The sequence below is a fragment of the Mirounga angustirostris genome, unplaced genomic scaffold (assembly GCF_029215605.1).
Source record: "Mirounga angustirostris isolate CCGP_5_RB_7025 unplaced genomic scaffold, mMirAng1.0.hap1 SCAF_5, whole genome shotgun sequence".
Classification (NCBI taxonomy): Eukaryota; Metazoa; Chordata; class Mammalia; order Carnivora; family Phocidae; genus Mirounga; species Mirounga angustirostris.
The window spans coordinates 83264012-83279563 of NW_026991713.1; the positions used below are offsets into that span (position 1 = coordinate 83264012).

The following is a 15552-nucleotide window of genomic DNA, read 5'->3' on the forward strand; positions in this document are numbered from 1 at the left end:
ACTCTGGCATGGGGGCTGTGTTCTCTGCTCAGGGTACTACAAGGCTGAAACCAAAGAGTCAGCTGAACTGAGTTTTTGTCTGGAGGCTCTGGGGAAAAATTCACTTCTAAGCTCATTGGTGTAGTTCGCAGAATTCAGTTCCTTGTGGTTGTAGGATTGAAGTTCCATTTACTTGCTGGCTGTCAGTGGGACCTGCTCTGAGCAACTAAAGGCTACTGTTAGGTCTCTTCCCCTGTGGCCACCATTGTTACTTCACAACATGGTATGTTTGCTTTCTTCCAGGCCAGCCAGGGCACAGTCCTCAAACTTCACCTCCTGCAACCAGCCAGAGAGAAAACTCCCTACTTTTTTTTTTTTTTTTGCTTTCTCTCTCTTTTTTTTTTAAGATTTTATTTATTTGAGAGAGAGAATGAGAGAGAGAGCGAGAGCATGAGATGGGGGAGGGTCAGAGGGAGAAGCAGACTCCCTGCCGAGCAGGGAGCCCGATGCGGGACTCGATCCCGGGACTCCAGGATCATGACCTGAGCCAAAGGCAGTCACTTAACCAACTGAGCCACCCAGGCGCCCCCAAACTCCCTACTTTTTAAAGAGTTAATACAGTTAGGTCAGGCCCACCTAGATAACGTCCAGGTAAGAGCTGGTAAGAGCTCAATGAATGATGAGCTAAAACTCCAGAAGAGCAAAGGCTCTTCTTCAGCTGAAGTAGCAGTTTCTAGATTTTACAGAGTGGGTAAATTGGCCATTCATATTTTGAAATTTGTGCATTGTCTAGAAGATTAGAAATCCAAAGCTTTTGCTAAGTTTTCTGTTATTCAGAGTACCAGATGTCTTAAGCAACAACTGTGTGTTTTGTAACCACTTAATAGAGAATGATTTAAAAAAAAAAAAAAGCCCTGTTATATGTAACTGATGAATTATTGAACTCTACATCTAAAACTAGTCATATACTATATGTTGGCTAATTGAATTTAAATTAAAAAAAAGGGGGCACCTGGGGGGCTCAGTCGGTTGAGTGTCTGCTCTAGGTTTAGGTTGTGATCTCAGAGTCCTGGGATTGAGCCCTGCATCAGGCTCCCTGCTCAGCAGGGAGTCTGCTTCTCTCTCTGTCCACCCCCACCCCTCCTGACTTACGCTTTCTTTCTCAAATAAATAAAAAATAAAATCTTTAAAAAAATAAATTCTAAAAAAATAAACAAGATGTTAGTTGATAACTAACTAAATAAATAAAAATAAAAGCCCCCAAGGAGCAAGGTACTTACTTATTTTCTCCTAGACCCCATTTCTGTAATTCCAGTTACCATCACCATGTGACAAGGAAGGCCCACCAGTGTTTTCTCTGTGGATAGGTTACACCTGGCAAGGTAAGAAGAGAGCTGAAATGAGCCTTTGATTTAGTCAATTATGATGTTGACTATAAAAAAATATTTTAAGGGATGCAAGGCTGGCTCAGTTGGAGCATGCAGCTCTTAATCTCAGGGTTTTAAGCTTCAGCCCCATGTTGGGTGTAGAGATTACTTAAAAAAATATATTTTTTTAAGTATTTTAAAATAACTATTATATTTATATTTTAGCTTGTTACATAATGAAACATCAAAATAATATATCCTATGATCAACTTCATTAATTTATTTATTCTTTTGACCCCAAGCAAAAAATTTCCAGGCAACTTTCCAATGCCATCCATCAGCTGTTTTTTCCTTAATCCTAGTTATTAAATCTTCATGTGTTGCTACTCCAAGCCTATAATAATTGAGGAAATTGACTAAGGTATCCTCATTCTGCTAATCCCTGCTTATTTTTCACAAAACTACTAATCATCAGGGAACATCGGAAACCATCATTTCTGAGTCAGAAAAACAGAAAATGGGGAAAGTTGTGGATGACAAGGACTCTTGGAACATTAGACAATCTGTCTTTTATCTGGAAAGAGATGGATTTGATATACTGTCATTATAAGTTCAAGGTGCCCCAAAGCTAGGATTATTTGATTTGAAATACATAACTTTTAAAAACTAAGACAAAGTAAAAGGAAAAAAAGTATAAAGGATATTTTTGTCTTTGTATCTTACTCTATGTCACGGTAATTTTTGTATTTATGCAACACCTCAGTTAAAGGAAGCCCACCTTTCAAGGCTCTAAACATAAAAAACAAAACATTTTAGTTTGATGTCATTTTAGGCATCAAGGTCACATTGCAAGGGAAGAAGTGGCGAGGTCATGACAGTGGGTCCTGCCCACAGATGTACTTTTCAAACTTCAGAAACGGTGACGGCAATACATTTCACCAGCAGACAGCTTTTGCCCTCTTGGAATGCTGCGTGAAGCCACCACGCTAGAGCCAATCCATCCTGCCATGGAATCTATCCCGCTATGCAGGAGAGACCTGACAGCCAGCGCCCAAATGACAGATCTGTAAGGCCCACATTCCAGTGTAGTCAACCTACATGCAATTACATGAGTGGGTCCCGCAGAACCTGCAGAACTGACATAGGCAGGCCAGGTCTGAGGACCCAGAGGGGGGTCCCACAGGACAAGGCAAGAGAGTCCTTCCTTGGCTTCACACAGGATAGAAATCAAATTCAAGCCAGGAGGAAGTGAAAGCAGAGTTTGCTGAGTTGTGTAAGTGACTGAGTATAGCAGATGGAGTGTCTGGGAGACTTGGAAAGGGAAGGAGAATGAGTCTCTTTATTGCTTGGGGTTAGGGGTTTATACTGGAAAGAGGTCCAGGGTACATGTTTCTTCAGGAATCCAGGGCAGGGTCTGATCAAAGGTGAGTGACAGGTGAACAATAGGTGTTATTTCAAAAATCACTGAAGATAGGGGGTATTGATATCAGCGTCAGCAGAGGTTTGTTCAAAGCTAATGTCCTGGAACACATTTAGGATCCAGTTCTTGGATGTCATCAGGTATTTGGGGGCCTATGATGAAATTCAAAGAATGATTAACTTTCTTGCTTCCCCGTTGGAATGGGAACATAGCTTCTTTGACTTATTCAGATGCAAGGTGAAATACAGAACATGAGGAAATGGGGCCTGGCAGAAAAAGCAGAGATGGAGCCTTTCTAAAAAGGAAGTCCCTTTAGTTTCCCCTCTCAGAGCTATCCAACCAACCCACAGAACAGTGAGCATAATGAATTCTTGTGAAGTCACCAGGTTTTAGGGTGGTCAAAACAGATTAGAATAATTGAGGAAGACTTCATGGAACTCAACATGAACAAAACTTTTTTCTTGACTTTCAGTCTCGACTTTCAGACTTCATTTTTTCTAATAATGATGCCACCACTTCTTTTACTCTGTTTTGAAACAGATGCACTTTTTTTCTTCCTGTCTTTCTCTCCCTGATATATAGTGTGTAATTCTTATCAATTTTTCCTTAATGATATCCTTCTCAATTCTCTTTTCTATTACCACTGTCACCATGTTCATGCCAATTTAATAATGAAAGTACTGCGGGCGCCTGGGTGGCTCAGTCGTTAAGCGTCTGCCTTTGGCTCAGGTCATGATCCCAGGGTCCTGGGATCGAGTCCCACATCGGGCTCCCTGCTCAGTGGGGAGCCTGCTTCTCCCTCTCCCACTCCCCCTGCTTGTGTTCCCTCTCTCGCTGTCTCTCTCCCTCTGTTGAAAAATAAATAAAATCTTTAAAAAAAAAAAAGAAAGTACAGCAATGGTTTTTTTGCTTTAGGTCTTCAGCAGTTCAATTTATCTTGAATCCTCATGTAATTGTCATTGTACCAAAATATTGTTCCAATTACGCTTCTTTCCACCAAAAAAATTCTTCAGTGGCTTCCTTTGCCTACACAAGAATGTTCTTGATCATCAGCTTTATCTATTGAATCACCCCCTTCCCAATTCTGATTGCTATGTATATTTCGAGGCATAGCCTAGCTTTCAAATTATCATTTTTCTCCAAAAAAAATCCCAACTCCAGCCAAACTAGCTTACTCATAGTTTCATAGTTTTTTGTTTTTTTTAAAATATTTTTGCTGTTGATTTTTTTTTCTAAATGAATCCCCATGACCTAGAAATGTCCCATTTAAATTCTACCTTCTATGTGAGGCTTCTTCCCTAATTATTCCCAAATTATCTTTACAAACTCCTTTAATATTTTATTGTCCAAATCATTCAGTTAATACCCACGACTATATAGTCATTTATTATAGTTACATTTATTATGTATACATGTTTTATCTACACACCTAAACTGTAACCTTCTGGAGATCAAAGTCTACATTTTATGCTTTATATGAAGTGTTGTCAGTAAATATTAATTGATGTTGAAAGAAGCAGTAAGATTTGAGGAGGGGGGGAGAGAAGGCCCATTCTAGAGGGATAGGAGCAACAAGTGAGAATATGTATGGTTTATTCCAGAGATGGGAAAGATAGTATCAAATAAAGGGTCAATTTAATTCCCCAGCAACAACAACAATTCAGCACTCAGCTATCATTCTTCACCTTGCTTACTTTTTTTCCAAGGCACAGTGATGCTCATTTATGCCTCAGGACTTTTACACTGTTGCGGAAAATATGATCACAGAAATAGAGTTTTAAAAATACTTTGTTGTTTGCAAAAACTGTGTTACAGGAAGGAAAGAGGGGGAGTGTTCACTAACCGGAGGCAAATTACCACCATTCGCCAGTGCCAGGATCTTTTTTACACCTAAGTTGTCCTCCCCATCCCCCAGTTGCCAAGTGGTTAGCAGGGGAGGAAATGCCTCAAAACACCCAGCGGGGTGGGGGAAGTATGAGCCGTGTAGTCAAAAGGAGAGTAATGCAGATGGCATAGGCCAGTGGAAGAGTCATGAAAAATAAAGCTAGTATCATTGGTAGGGGGCCAAGTTACATGACCTAGCAGAGTCTTATAGTCTAGATTTTAAATTTTGGTTTTTAACTAAATAGCAGTAAACAGGCACTGAAGAGTTAGGATGAATCAGGGGATGTTTGAACAAACCTCCCTTAGCTGGGGGAGATGGTGGGTCATTTTCTTTATTCAAGTGGGAAGCACGACACAGATTATCTACCTGGTGGTCAAGACACAAGGGGGAGTAGCAGTGGGTACGGTCCCAGGGTATGCAGCCGGATTTAAATTTGGAATATTTATTCAAGTCCCAATATCTTTATTTATTTACTTTTTAAAGCCCCAACATCTTTAGTATTAAAAGATATGTAGCTGACTTACCTTATTCCAATATGGTTTCCACAGTATTGCTAAAATTTCAGCTTCACTTCATTTGAATTGCAGCAGCTGTCTGCAAGTACAGCACCAGTAATGTGTGAAACTACTCCGTCCAGTGGGAAGCAACACAACTTAATAGCTGGTTTAAAAGTCCCTTACCCAGCTATCTAGAACAGACTGAATAGGGTTCCTATCACAGTAAGCTGTACAGGGTACTAGCCGTCAACTCAGCTCACTTTTGTTCTTGCCATCAATTGTAGTAATTAGTAACCTCTCCACTTGTCAGCATTCTTCTGTTGAATAACGCTTGTCCACACTGGGAGCTGAATCTTGCTCATGACAATTTAGTAAATATATAGCTCTAGGTTTGCTTTCCAAGGTACATTGAATACATTACTGGACTCTCCTCTAACAATAGGAGAAGATTTGAAGTTAACAAAGGGGTTAGGAAATTATATAGCAATGTAATTAATCCAATTAATGTGTTAGTGTCTCTGTGAAGATAATGGCTTATAGGATCATCAAAACTATTAGTGCCACCTAATTGGCAAAGGAAAAATGATACGTATAAGAGGAAATACAGTGTTAACTTTTTTTTTTTAAAGATTTATTTATTTATTTGAGAGAGCAAGAATGAGAGAGAGTACATGAGAGGGGGGAGGGTCAGAGGGAGAAGCAGGCTCCTCGCTGAGCAGGGAGCCCGATGTGGGACTCGATCCCGGGTCTCCAGGATCATGACCTGAGCCGAAGGCAGTTGCTTAACCAACTGAGCCACCCAGGCGCCCCTACAGTGTTAACTTTTAAGGGTCAGGCATGTAACTTGGATCCTATGAACTGAGGTGAATTGGGACCTATTTCAGTTTGTAGATACTGAAATGGAACAATTCATTTGAACAATAATTCAGTTGAAAGGGAATGATCTAGTGCTAGGTGATAGATTAATACAAGGGGGAGAAGCCATAGTTTGACTTTAAAAAACCTAAGAAGGCAAAAATAAATTAAAAACCCACTTCTGATGTTCTGCTCTTGAATTTCTGAACATTTTTACTTTATTTATTTATTTATTTATTTGAGAGAGAGAGAATGAGAGACAGATAGCAAGAGAGGGAAGAGGGTCAGAGGGAGCAGACTCCCCGCCGAGCAGGGAGCCCGATGTGGGACTCGATTCCGGGACTCAAGGATCATGACCTGAGCCGAAGGCAGTCGCCCAACCAACTGAGCCACCCAGGCGCCCACATTTTTACTTTCTTATATAGAAAAGGGTATGACAAGAATAGGGGATCTTTGGCAAGCAGTTTCCCTAAAACCAAGTGATATGAATATTTATTTAAAAAGATCACTTGCACTACTTTATAGTGAATGGATTAGATGAAAGCAAGAGTGCAAGTGGGGATTGCAGTTTTCCAGGTGAGAAGTAATAGTGGAAAGTAGAGGGATTTGAGAAATCTTTAGGAGTTATAAACAGTAAGACTGTGATTAATTGGGTGTCATGGGTAAGGAAGACGAAGAGTCAAAGATAATCGTCAATTGTGGCTAGCGTTTTCCACAAAGGCCTTAAGTAGACATAAGCGGGAAACCTCTAGGCTTTGCTGTACAGGCACAGATAAGAAGCGCTTGTTCTGGGTGCTGGGCCAGTAAGAAAGTCAAGACCTGGGCGCCTGGGTGGCTCAGTTGGTTAAGCGACTGCCTTCAGCTCAGGTCATGATCCTGGAGTCCCGGGATCGAGTCCTGCATCGGGCTCCCTGCTCAGCGGGGGGTCTGCTTCCCCCTCTGCCCTCTTCCCTCTCGTGCTCTCTGTCTCTCATTCTCTCTCAAATAAATAAATTAAAAAAAAATCTTTAAAAAAAAAAAAAAGAAAGTCAAGACCTGTAACCTTTCCATTACACCTAGGGGGCATGGCTCACTGAATGCACTGCTGAGTACTGATACAAAGCAGTGTGTTCTACTTCAAGATTCTTCCAATCTAGAGAACGTTTTACTTAATGAGGACATTGTGTCTACTATACACGAGACACACCTTTATGAGATACAAGGGAACCAATGGGAAGAAGAGCTGACCTAGCTATTTAACTCACGTTTACCCTTTACTCAGCTGATTTGCTGCTTTAGAAGTAAATCAAAGTAAAAGTACCTGAGAGTTCAAGTTGCCATTTGTATCCACCCTCAAATCAGTGAGTTTCTGGCTCCAGCAATTGACTAGGTAGCTGGTGTTCTGTAATTTGAGACCAGTAATGTAGTAGAGGAGGATTAGGCTTTTTATTTTCTTGTTGTTGTGGTAATTGCTGTTGTTGTCATTCTGGGAGAGATAAAGAAAATAAGTTCAGTTTTGGACCTTGACTTTAAGGTCACTCCGATACTCCAAATGGAAATAGGAACCTGGCATTTTGAATACATGGGTCCAGATACCAGAAGAAAGTTGTGGGCTAAAGATAAAAACGTCAGAATCCTCAGCTAAATAGATAGAAATTGAAATTACATGCATGAATGAGATCACCTAAGGAGAGAGTATAGTTAGAAGAGAAGAGGGTCAAGAACTGAAACCCTGAGGAAAATCCATATTTGTTAAGGACAGTGAGGAAGCTGAGAAGGCAAATATATATATGGTGCAACAGTAAGAGAAGCATGGTATTTGAGTATGAAGTGGAAAACCATTTCAAGGGGAACATGATTAACAGTGTCAAATGCTACTGGGAATCCTGTAAAATGAAAACTGTCCACTAGATTCAGCAATCAAAGGTTATTGATGGCCTTGGAGAAAGTTGTAGAGAAAGTTGTTTTGGTAGAGAGGCTGTAGCTAAAGTCAGAAATAGTTTTGTTTTTGTTTTTAATTTAGAGAGAGAGCGTGTGTGCATGTGAGCAGGGGGAGGGCAGAAGGAAAGAGAGAGAGAGAATCTCAAGCGGACTCCACGCTGAGCCAAAATGACCTGAGCCAAAATCAAGAGTTGGTCGCTCAACCGAATAAGGTCGCTCAACCTACCCAGGTTCCCCAAGGTCAGAAATAGTTTTAGGAGTGTTTGTGAAGTGAGGAGAGGGCACCAAATATAGATAAACCTTGAGAAGTTTAACCTTGAGGGGTGGAGAGGGATTCAAAGGAACATTTTAGGAAGCCAGAAAAGAGAGAGCAAAGCAGTAAATGTATATGTGTTATTAACATTTAATTGCATAAGCATTTGTGGATTACATGAAGGGCACAAGGAGGGAACTGAGAATTGAGAGATGGACAAGAAATAGTCCTTCCCTTCAAGGTGCTCAAAGTTTAATAGGGGAGAGAGAAAGATAAATAATTATGTATATAGACGTGCAATAACAGATGCATTAAATTTAGTGGTAGCATAGCGGTGGAAGTGAAGAGTATGTTTATCAGGAAGGAGATAAGGGAAGACATTAAAATCGAGTTATGAATTCTTAAGTGTTTGCTAGGAATACTATGAGAAAAAGAAAAAAACATAGTTTATAGGAAACTACACAAAGCCTTTAAAGAGGAGTTCTTGGAATCAAATTGCCTAGATATAAATCCTGCCTCCAACATTACTAGCTCCGTGACTTTGGGTCATCATCGAGTAAACATTGCAAAGCTTCAAATTCATCACCTCTAGAATGAAGGCTGGTAATTTCTATTGTATAGGATTTTAGGGAGCTTTAAAAGCTGCGAAGCACTGAATTCAGTAGCTGGTACACAGCAAATACTCAATACATAGTATTATTATGGGATCTAAGATGCAAAAAGAGTGGTGAAGTATGAAGCTACAGAAGCTAATTAGGAACCAGATCATGATAGATTTGTCAGGAAAGTTAACACTGTTCCCAGCATTAATTAAAACAAACTAGTACAATTATTAGAAAATAAACCGAAGTCAGGCTTAATTCTACTAAAAAAAAGTCTTCAGGAAGCATCTTAATTATAATCTCCCATTAATGAAGCCTAAGGCAACAGGTATGTACAAGTACCTTACCGGATACTAATTAGGAGGCTGAGATTGCTAACCTCTAATTGTGCAATTTGCAAATATATTTTTACATTACAACATCTTGTAATACAAAGCATTGTTTTCCATTAAGATTGTTGCAAAACTTCAGTTTTCTAATTTTTTTCTTTTTATGTTTCAGTACATTTTTTTTTCTTTTCAAATTCTTATTTAAATTCTAGTTAGTTAACATACAGTGCATTATTGGTTTCAGTAGAATTCAGTGATTCATCACTTACATACAACACCCAGTGCTCATCATAACAAGAGCCCTCTTTCATGCCAGTCACCCATCTAACCCATCCCCCCACCCACCTTCCTCCATCAACCCTCAGTTTGTTCTGTCTTTAAGAATCTCTATGGTTTGTTTCCCTCTGTTTTTTCTTCCCCCCATCTGTTCATCTGTTTTGTTTCTTAAATTCCACATATGAGTGAAATCATATGGTATTTGTCTTTCTTTGACTGATTTGTTTCGCTTAGTATAATACACTCTAGCTCCATCCACATCATTGCAAGATTTCATTCTTTTTGATGACTGAGTAATATTCCATTATATATATACACCATGTCTTCTTATCCATTCATCAGTCAATGGACATTTGAGCTCTTTCCATAGTTTGGCTATTGTTGATACTCAGCATTTTTTTTCTTTTTTTTTTTAATGAATTGGTAATACTTTGATTTCAGTAAAAAAGCTATTTCAGGGGTGCTGGGTGGCTCAGTTGGTTAAGCGTCTGTCTTTGGCTCAGGTCATGATCTCAGGGTCCTGGGATCAAGCCCCGCATTGGTCTCCCTGCTCAGCAGGGAGTTTGCTTCTCCCTCTCCCTCTGTGCTCTCTACCTCTGTGTTCTCTCTCAAATAAATAAAATCCTAAAAAAAAAAAAAAGCTATTTCAACTCTACCACCAAAACAAAACACACCAAAATTAACTGATTGTATAAGTTGCTCACCATGGTAAGGGCATTTTAAGAGTAGAGGTAGATTCCACAAAAAGCTGCAGTAGGATCTAAGGAAATCTGCACGTGAGCTGTAGCCATCTAGCCTTTTGTTATTGTTTGAGTGGATGAAGTTTTCTCTAGTCTGAAAAGTCAGTGATTTATCTGTTAGATTTTTATTTTGAGGAAGCCTTTTTCTTTTCTCTTTGGAAGATTTCAACTTCTCACTTACATGAACGATATTCCCTCTATAGAAGGAACTTTTGCCCTTTTAAAGAGAATTCTTTAAAAACCTATTCGGTATTTTTAAAAATATTTTATTTATTTATTTGACAGAGAGAGACACAGCGAGAGAGGGAACACAAGCAGGGGGAGTGGGAGAGGGAGAAGCAGGCTTCCCGCGGAGCAGGGAGCCCGATGTGGGACTCGATCCCAGGACCCTGGGATCATGACCTGAGCTGAAGGCAGACACTTAACGACTGAGCCACCCAGGCGCCCCAGTATTTTGTTTTATTTTTTAATATTTAATTTTAAGTAATCTCCACACCCATTGTGGGGCTTGAACTCACAACCTCAAGTTCAAGTCACTTGCTCCATCCACTGATCCCTCAGTATTTTTAAAGTTAAAAAGGTGTATCAGTTTGGGGGCCTGGATGGCTCAGCAGGTTAAGGATCCGACTCTTGGTTTCAGGTCCTCATGATCTCAGGGTCCTGAGACCCAGCCGCGCAAAGGGCTTCTGGGTCAATGCAGAATCTGCTCTAGGTTCTCTCTCTCTCTCTCTCCCTCTGCCCACCCCCACCCCCATGCTCTCTTTCTCAAACAAATAAATCTTAAAAAAAGAAAAAAGGTGAATCAGTTAAAAAAAAAAATCTTCATTTGGGAATTTTCCATTCCTAAAGAATCCAGTGGTAAAATCTTTCTACCAGAATTTTTTTTTTTTTTTTAAGATTTTATTTATTTAAGAGAGACAGAATGAGAGAGAGAGCGTACCTGAGAGGAGGGAAGGGTCAGAGGGAGAAGCAGACTCCAGCTGAGCAGGGAGCCCATCCCGGGACTCCAGGACTCCAGGATCATGACCTGATCCAAAGGCAGTCACTCAACCCACTGAGCCACCCAGGCGTCCCTCTACCAGAATTGTTAATGGTGATTTTGTTATTTGATATGACATGTACTGTTGATATTTGGTATCATCCTGTGCGTTTGCCTCAATTTCCCTAATTTTTTCTGATGGTTTGAGCCTATAGATTTTGCCTCGTTTTTGCATGTATATTCACATATATAATTGGGTCGGTTGTTCAAGGTGTTTCATTAAGCTCATCTTTGTTTCTTGCAGTTGACTAGAAATTTCATAGGGTAGGAGATCATGAACTCCTGCCAGCAAAGTAGGTCTTAGGGTTGTTGATGCTTAATAAACACACTGAGCCAATCCAGGCGTGCAGGGGAAACTCCTTTAACCAGTGGTTTTGGATTTCAAAGTTTTGTTTTTCCCCAAGACCTACAGTAACATCTCTAACCCAGTACACGTGTATATGACTGAATAAAAAATGTTGCTATAGAATACTTACCTGATTACCCGAGATGTCCCTGAAATTTCCTACTCTCCTTCATATAAAACAAAAACTGCATCCTTTCCAGGTAGAAACCAGCTAAACTGATTTTACAAACCACTAACTGGTGGTTAAAGGCCGACTGAAGTCCCTCCTCTGGCAGTCTCCGCCGCTGCTCTTTCTGTCACACCCCTCGAAAATGCAGCGTTTGTAGCTGGGAAGGGGGCGACCCGGGAAGTCACCGAACCGAGCTCTACGAGTGATTCGCCCCCGAAGGACAGAGTCAGCTCTCAAAGAGCGGGGCACCAACCTACAGCCCTGGCTCGGTGGATGATGCAGGGCTCGACCCATTTCCCTGCCCTCCGGCTTCCTCGAAGTCCGTCCCGCCCCCGCCATCTGCTTTCCGTGAATTTAATTTCTCCCCTGCGGAGTGGGCCGAGCGCCGAATGATCGATGTTTCCTCCACGCCCCGAGAGCCGCCATTTTGGGGGGAGGAAAACACAAGTAGGGGTGGCAGAGCCTCCACGGGATGTTGACTGGCTTTTGTTTCTCTTGCCAGCTCTGTGGGACCGGGGTAGAAGAATCCACCCGGGCCACTCCTCCGACTGCCTCTCCGGAATGAGGCCTCAGCGCCCGCGCGGGACGGCCCCCTCATTCATCCGAGAGTGAGTGACGATCGGCGGCATGGCGCGCCCTCGCGCGCCCTCCGCTGTCAGTTATCCCGCGCGCTCCCTGCGGCGCGCGCAGCTCCCCGCGCGCTCCCGCCCCTCCCCCCCCCCCCCCCCCGCCGGGCTAAGAGCTCGGCGCAGACTCGCTGGTTTGTTTCTGCAGGAGCCCAAGGAGAGGCCGAAGCCGAGAAGATGCCTGGGAAGCTGAAGGTGAAAATCGTGGCCGGGCGCCATTTGCCAGTGATGGACCGAGCTAGTGACCTGACTGATGCCTTCGTGGAGGTTGGTGCAAGGTCCTGCCCCTCAAAACACAGGGAGTGCCAAGCCCTTGAAGGATCCTACCCACCTCGCCCCCAGCTCTTCAGCCCGTTCTCCTTTCGACTGCCGTCCTTTGTGCGGTGCTTGCCCAAGTCCTCCCTTGAGGGCTGACTGCCGAGACTGCAGCCCATGTGATGGGTGCACCGCTCCTGGGCGTCTGCGGCGGAGTGCGCCGCGCGGGGAGGCAGTTACTGCTCTGCATGCGGGGGTGACCCTGATGTCAGGACTCGTAATAGGCCACCTGCCAGTCAGGAGGAGATGCCGAGGCATATCCGCGTAGCCACCGAAACACACACACATACACACACACGTGTACGTTCTTCTGTTTAAGGAGAGGTGGCTTCTCGAGCCCAAGTGATGGAGATCACGTTAAGAAGGTAGATAACAGCCCGCTATGGGCACTTGGAGACCTACAAGGCGAGGCGATCCACTCTTGAGCATAACATTCTCTGAATCATCAGTGTAAGTTTTAAAACACAACCATAACGCTTTCTGCTCTTGTATGGGCTGGTAGGTATGATGAGCTGTTTTAGGGTAATTTAGTGCCTTGAGGTAGGGAGCGAATTAAGTGCCATGGATTTAAATTGCAAAATTGCTTTTTAAGCCAGATGATTAGTTTAAAACTCATGCAAATTAGCACAGGCCTAGGGCCTGGAAAGTAATAACCCAGAGTTTAAAAGAAGCCAAGTAAAAACTGTAATAAAAATTGACTTGATGAGCCAGAGCATTAAAATAATAATCATTTGGGCTGGTAATGCTTAGAGTTGACAGCTACAGGATAATACACAGCCTGATTTCATCTCAATATAAAATATTCTTGATGTTCCCTAAAGGTTCTCTGACTTAATAACTGCAGTTACCCCCCCAAAAAACATTGCCATGGTCATTCTTACTCCCAACTTCATTTTCACTTGAGAAACAGATGCTGAGTGTGTTCTTGGGCCAGATGTTAAGTAATGGGAATACACACATTACCAGGGCATAGTCTTTGCTTTCAGGTAGCTCAGAGACTGACCTATAGAGTTTAATAACTAATAGCTAACATGTGTTGAATCTCATTATTGCCAGGTCTTTGCTAACTACTTTTTAATTCTTATTCCTCATAACAGTCCTGCTATTATATTATTATACCATATTACAGTTAACTGAGGCCTAGGAACAGTAAATAATTTGCCCAAGGTTTCTTAACCTTGTAAATAGACTTGTGGTCTGTTCTCTTAACCACTGTGCTAACACTGCCTCTCTAGACAAGTTGATGAGTGTTGTAGAATATGGAAACTTCATTCTGTCTCTGAAGGTTTAGGAAGTTTTCCTAAGAAAAAGACATTTGAGCTGAATCTTGAAGGACATCAGGATTTTACTAGGCAGAGGGAACATCAAAGGCACAGAAATGGGATACATGGTATGTTCAGGGAACTATCTTAGTTTGAGACATGTCTGGAGTAAAAGGGAATATGTGGGTAGTGGAGGTTATGGGGGATGAGGCTGGAAAGGTAGGTTGGTACCAAATCTCATTTTCTGTACTGAATAATTTTTCCTTTATTTTATAAGCAGGGGCAAGCAAAGAGAACTTTTTAAGGAGAAATGAAAAATGATGATGTTTATTATTAGGTTGTTTATAGATGACTTGTGTGGTAATGTTATTGATGGACTGGACAGATGAGAGATGATACAGGAAAATCAGTTAAGAAGGTGATAAAATGATCCACGCAATATGTGCATGTTGGGAATGTCTGTGGGAACCGATTAGAGGAGAAAGACTTGAGGGACATTTCCCTTTCTTTTTTCTTACTTAAGATTTTATTTATTTATTTGAGATAGAGAGAGATAGCAAGAGAGAGCATGAGCAGGGGCAGGGAAGAGGGAGAAGCAGGCTCCTGGCTGAGCAGGGAGCCCAAAGCGGGGCTCGATCCCAGGACCCTGAGATCATGACCTGAGCCGAAGGCAGATGCTTAACTGATTAAGCCACCCAGGCACCCCTTGAGGGACATCGCTTAGGTAAAATCATCATGCCTTGGTAATAAATGGTTTTGATGGTGAAGGAGGGGTTGGATTCAAGAGTGACTTTTAATTCCTTCTTTCAGCAAATAGTTATTGAGTGCTATTTGACAGGCCCAGTGCTAGTCTCTGGTGTAGCTGATGCATATCTGATAGCGAACAACATAGACTTGGTTCCTAGTTCTATGGAGTTTATATTTTGGTGGAAGAGACAGACATTAAAAAATAAAGAAATGATTAAATAGGTAATTATGATGAGTGTCATGGAAGAAAACAATAGAGATTAACAGGGAACATCTACTTTAGGTTGGGAAATCAGGAGACCTCTGAGGAAGTGTCAATCAAAGGCCTGCTGGATGAGGAGGAGCCAGCTGCTCAGGGAGTGTATTAGGAAGGGAAGGAAGATGGGTGTGGCTGACATGTGGTGTAAGATAAAGTGGGAGAGTTAGTCAAGGAGCCAATCATGCAGGATCTTAGAGGCCATGATTAGGAGTATAGATTTTATTCTAAATTCTGTGGGAAGCGGTTTTTGAGATTAGTTTTTTTTTTTTTTTTTTTTTGCTGTCTGGAGTATGGACTGAGCTGAAGCAGGCAACTAATTAGGAGATTCTATAATAGTTCAAAAAAGAAAAGGTGGGGGCCAAGATGTTGGTTTGATAATGGAGAGAAGTGGATGGATTCCAGATATACCTTGAAGATAGACTCTAGAGGATTTGTTGGTTGACTGGAGTAGGGGGCCAGGGAAAGGGAAACTAAAAGATGACTCGTAGCTTTCTGGAATCTTTGGGCTAATTTTCTGAGGCTCCATAGGATTTGTAGAGATTGATTGAGTAGGTGAAGAATCAATTTCTGTTTAGATGTGTTAGGTTTGAGATGTTAATTGGAGTTGTCCACGAGGAAGTTAGATTTGTGAGTATGGTGTTCAGATTTGTTCAGGTTTGTGAGTTA

At 41.8% G+C, this 15552-nt stretch overlaps 1 protein-coding gene and 1 long non-coding RNA gene across 11 annotated transcripts in view; one reads left to right on the forward strand and one right to left on the reverse strand.

Annotated features, from left to right (window-relative positions):
- LOC123843905 (uncharacterized) overlaps window positions 1-12067 on the reverse strand; it is a 49005-nt gene extending 36938 nt beyond the window's left edge. For all 5 annotated transcript variants that reach the window (XR_010411578.1, XR_010411577.1, XR_010411576.1 and 2 more), the window contains exons 1-4: window positions 11639-12067; window positions 7304-7468; window positions 5176-5245; window positions 1260-1353 (exon numbers count right to left, since the gene is read on the reverse strand). This is a non-coding gene — a long non-coding RNA (uncharacterized LOC123843905). The remainder of the gene's footprint in view (window positions 1-1259; window positions 1354-5175; window positions 5246-7303; window positions 7469-11638) is intronic.
- Window positions 12068-12074: 7 nt separating this feature from the next.
- C2CD5 (C2 calcium dependent domain containing 5) overlaps window positions 12075-15552 on the forward strand; it is a 101047-nt gene continuing 97569 nt past the window's right edge. For all 6 annotated transcript variants that reach the window (XM_045873759.3, XM_045873754.3, XM_045873755.3 and 3 more), the window contains exons 1-2: window positions 12075-12285; window positions 12452-12570. In XM_045873759.3, the coding sequence (XP_045729715.1) occupies window positions 12481-12570 (90 nt within the window). In that variant the 5' untranslated portion in view covers window positions 12075-12285; window positions 12452-12480. The remainder of the gene's footprint in view (window positions 12286-12451; window positions 12571-15552) is intronic.